We start from the raw sequence: 4,932 nt of genomic DNA, 5'->3' as shown, positions 1-4,932 counted from the left end.
TTGTAGTAGTCTCAGACTAATTTAATATATGAGTCTCATTCTCTCTGTTTAATCTTGAGAAGTGTAGATATTAACTTAATAGAAGAAATCTAGTAGAGCTGCTACAGTATAGTACTCTGTAAAAGATTGTTCAGTTTTACTGTAATAATATATTAGTTTATTTCTTACAGTAATAATAGCCTGTGCTATAGTATTATCTCAGACTGAATTTCTTTTTGAGTGATTCAACTGCTTCTTAAGATAAGTAAATAAACTGTTATATATTTATCAGACTGACTGCAGTATTAATATATAAGTGATTGAGACTATCTTTATTATCTTATAAAACTGAAACAGTAAATCAATCATATATTTCAACTGAGTTCACTTTATATCAGAAAGTTTCAATATCTGAATCTTTTTCTGATCAGAGTATTATACTCAATAATTAATCATCTGATATAATTGAAGAGTCTGAACAGTTATCTTATATATTGAACTTCATTATATTCTAATATTCTGTATTATATTCAGTGATGTGACTGATTTATTTATTTATTAAATATCATGAAATTATTGTTATTATTTAGAGAAGATACAAATCATATTAGCAATGTTTCAAATCTGTGATATTTAAATTATTAGTTAATCTATTTAAAATTAACAGTAATATTATTAAAAAGCATTATTAAAAAGTAATATTAAAAAGTAGTATTAAAAAATATTATCTTTTACAAAGTGAATGTAAAAGTTACTTGAGTAATCACTTTTATCTCATTCTTATCTCAAGAATCAGTCATCTCATTATTCTTTATCTTGATATTAAGATTCTTTATCAGTGTTTATATTACAAGTTAAATTATATAAGTAATACAGAAAATATGACCTTGTTTATCATTTCAGAAATGCAAAGTCAATTTTTACTTCAAGCTCTTTATCATAGTGTAGTTATTCACAGTATTATCAGTTATAATTGTAAGAAGACTGAGACTAATATCTCAATAGTTATTTTTAATCACAGTTATTAATATCTCTATTATATAATTCTCAGTATGACTACTGATTAATGATTCAAATTCAATTCATATCTCTTAATAAGTTCAGTTCTCATCAATGTAATAATATATAACTCTTATAAATGTAAGATTACTTATACTAGTTCATATATTTACTGTGAGAGATACTCTTCAATGATTCTTCAACTCTGATTCTAGATATTATATATTAACTTTGTAGTGTATCTTGAGATTGAACTGAAGACAGAATTAATATAGAATATAAAGATTTGAATTAAGCATTTAAAGAAGTGTTTGAAATTCAGAGTTTTCAATTAATTAAAGAGAAAGATTCAGAGATATATACATATAAAGTAATTATTTACAGAAGTTATTAGATGAGAGTTATAAAATCAGAGTACTGATATATAATTATTTTCACATGATTTTCTTCAAATTAGAAAGTTAGTGTTATTAAAAATCATTATCTGATAGAGTAACTTATCAGCTCAGTAGTAATTTTCTAATTATTTTTCTTTTATTATCTACATTCTGATAACTTCAGATGTTAGAAAATTTCTTCAGAGTTATAATCAGTTTATAATGAATATTTCTGAATAAAGTTATAGTAATTGTAGTAGAGAGATAACTCTTCAGTAATCTATAATACAATCTATTATTAATTATTTCATAGTTCATCTTGATATTTATATTAAGTTTTTCATAAATTTCATGACCTGAAATCAGATGTGAAGAATGAAGTAATTATTCATTATAATTGAAAGAGAGCATTCTGTATTGAATTGTAAATAATATAGACTTTGTGATTCACAGTGATTTCTTAAAGAGTTTATAAATCTTCAATAGAAGTAAAAGAAGTGAAAGAAGTGAATTCAGAAGATATAATAATAATTTAAGAAAGATAATAATTTATTTTCAATAACTAATCACTGATATGTGTAAGAAGAATTAATATAAGAGAAAATAATCTTGTTTCTTAGCTTAGTTATAATTTTAGTACTAACTCAGATTAGACTGGCCGCCGGGATCATGAATTTCACGTTTGGTCTCATTTGATCTGATCTCATACATTTCTTGGCGTGAATCCCGCTGGGACTAATCATTAAATAAACATGCAAAGTGACTATATATCAGATCTCAAAATGAAACCATGACTTGAAACAAATGAGAAAGTGATCTCATTTGGTTCCATTTAGTCTCATTCTTGGCATAAAGTTACTATTTTTAGACATTTTAAGGTTTTTTTTAGACTATTTTTAATTTTTTAAAAAGTAACGCTTTTTGGTAACACTTAAATGAGATTTAAAGCCATTTAAAGCAATAAAAATAATTTAAATTGAGAAGTGGAAATCATGATCTCATTTGAAAAATGTGACAAGAGTAGACAGTAAGTTCCACTGAGACAGTATGAGACTACTATCTAATGTTAGAACCGTGTAATGAGATCTGTTGAATTGACAATGAAACTATCAAAAATTCTGGTCCTGGTCTCAGACACGGTCACATGATCAGTCTAACTCAGATTGAATATCATTAATGTATAAAAGTAAATAAATAATCTTGATTAATCTCTATCATATTTCTTGAAATATATTAATATTGTGAAAGAGAGTATTACTAAATTGTATTATCAGATGATATTATTAAAAATATATTAATATTATGAATATTAATATTGAAAAAATGTTGATACTTATACATTATAGTGATTTGTGAATCATGATAGTTAAATATATATATATATATATATAGACTGGCCGCCGGGACTATGAATTTCACATTTGATCTCATTTAATCTGATCTCATACATTTCTTGGCGTGAATCCCGCTGAGACTGGCTATCAAAAAAACATGTAAAGTGACTATATATCAGATCTTAAAATGAAATCATGACTTGAAAAAAATGAGAAAGTGATTTCATTTAATTTCATTTAGTTTCATTCTTGGTATAAAGTTACTATTTTTAGACATTTTAAGGTTTTTTTTAAACTATTTTTAATTTTTTAAAAAGTAATGCTTTTTGATAATACTCAAATGAGATTTAAAGTCATTTAAAGCAATAAAAATAATTTAAATTGAGAAGTGGAAATCATGATCTCATTTGAAAAATGTGATAAGAGTAGACAGTAAGTCTCACTGAGACAGTATGAAACTACTATCTAATGTTAAAACTGTGTAATGAAATCAGTTGAATTAATAATGAAACTATTAAAAAATCTGATTCTGATCTCAGACACAGTCACATAGTCAGTCTATATATATATCATTTCTGACTTGATTACAACTTGTACAATAATTTTTGAAAACTCAAAATCAATTTTAATTATTAATAATTAAAAACTTAAACTTATAACTAACTAATATAAAAAGAAAAAAATCTACTTCTTCTCTTTCTTATTCTTCTTATTATTCTTCACAATTCACTTCTCATTCTTCTTCTTCTTCTTCTTCTTCTTATCTGAGATAATAATTATCTCAAAATCTCTCTTCACTGTCTTCTCAGAGAAGAGTTTCTGCTGCTTCTCTTCAGTCAGATTAATCTGTGCCTCAAAATCCCGTATTTTCTGATCTGCTGTCTCAGGTTTCATCTTAGCAGTAAGCAGATTGACATGCTCAGAGAGCAGAGCTGTCTTCTCAATATTCTGAATCATGAAGTGTATTTGAGACCTGAATAAGATCTTAATTTTCTCCTTCTCTGCCAGCTTCTGCTAATCAATTAGAGAACAGAAGTATTATCAAAAATCATTATCTCTTAATAAATAAAAAACTTATCAGTTTTGACTTCTTTATTTCTTACTTCAACACTCTCTCAATCTTCTTCTACTGCTACTTATTTATAGTAATACTCTTCTTCTCTCTCTCTCTCTTTATCTTGAACTTAAATTATTCTCAGAACTTCTTCTGATTTCACTACTACTGTATAAGACTCTTCACTGTCTTCTTCTTCAATCTCTTACAGATGATGTCATCTGTATTATTTCTATACTTAGTTCAGTCTAAATCTATCAGAAGTGTTACTTAAAATTATTATTATTCTACTTTCTTACAGAGTCTCTTCAAGGTATTATAACATGTCTTATAATCTATCTTCTCTTACTTAAATGTCTTTTTCTTCTCTCTCTTCAATCTGTGACAGTGCTCACATGCCTTGATAATTCGCAGAACTGCAGAATATTTGAAGAGAAATAATATAATTAATTTTAATAAGTATTAAAAAGAGATGAAAATAGAAGAGATGACTAGAAATAATATAATAATAATAATAATAATAATAATAATGATAATAGTAATAATAATGATAATAGTAATAATAATGATAATAGTGATAATATTGATGATGATGATGATAATAATAATAATAATGATAGTGATAGTGATAATAATAATAATAATGAAAGAGAGAGTGTATTGAAATATATTACTGACTTATCAAATATAAAGAGACAAAGAAAATATTAACAGCTTTCAGAGATATATGAAAACAGCTACAGTGTTACATAGCAATATTATCTTCATTTAATACATACAGTGTTGATATTCTTTGTATACAGTTATTATATAATCTATATCAGAGATACATGCAGAAAACAGATCTTTATTACTAGAGAGAATGATTACAGTGATTCTCTGTTTTCATATTATAAAGATAAGTTATTCTTATTTCTTTCTTCTCTCTTTTCTCTTCTTTTTCAACTCATCACTAAGTTCAAGCTGATATGAAAACTATTAAAACACTCTTAGAAACCCTCAAATTAAAGAGTATAGACTAATTAAATTTTAAATACAGAAGAATCAAATTATATTTAATATTACTAATTATTCATCTCTTCTTAATAAAATCACAGTCACATCTTTCTTCTTCTCTCTCAAATGAAACATGGCCTGTGAAAAGCAAGTATTATATCAGACTATAATGATCAACACAGTCTCAGTATAC

General features: G+C 25.4%; 1 protein-coding gene across 1 annotated transcript; it reads right to left on the bottom strand.

Annotated features, from left to right (window-relative positions):
* Positions 1-3,415: 3,415 nt before the first annotated feature.
* On the bottom strand, positions 3,416-3,646 carry BDCG_16057 (uncharacterized protein; the record flags this gene model as incomplete). Its single annotated transcript, XM_045425331.1, has 1 exon — positions 3,416-3,646. The coding sequence occupies one exon, from the start codon at positions 3,644-3,646 to the stop codon at positions 3,416-3,418; it is 231 nt and encodes a 76-aa protein (XP_045279014.1).
* Between the last annotated feature and the right edge of the window lie 1,286 nt (positions 3,647-4,932).

This window comes from Blastomyces dermatitidis (genome assembly GCF_000003525.1).
Source record: "Blastomyces dermatitidis ER-3 genomic scaffold supercont1.1, whole genome shotgun sequence".
NCBI classification, from domain to species: domain Eukaryota; kingdom Fungi; phylum Ascomycota; class Eurotiomycetes; order Onygenales; family Ajellomycetaceae; genus Blastomyces; species Blastomyces dermatitidis.
The sequence above is the reverse complement of the archived record's forward strand: the minus strand, read 5'-3'. Positions and strand labels throughout refer to the sequence as shown.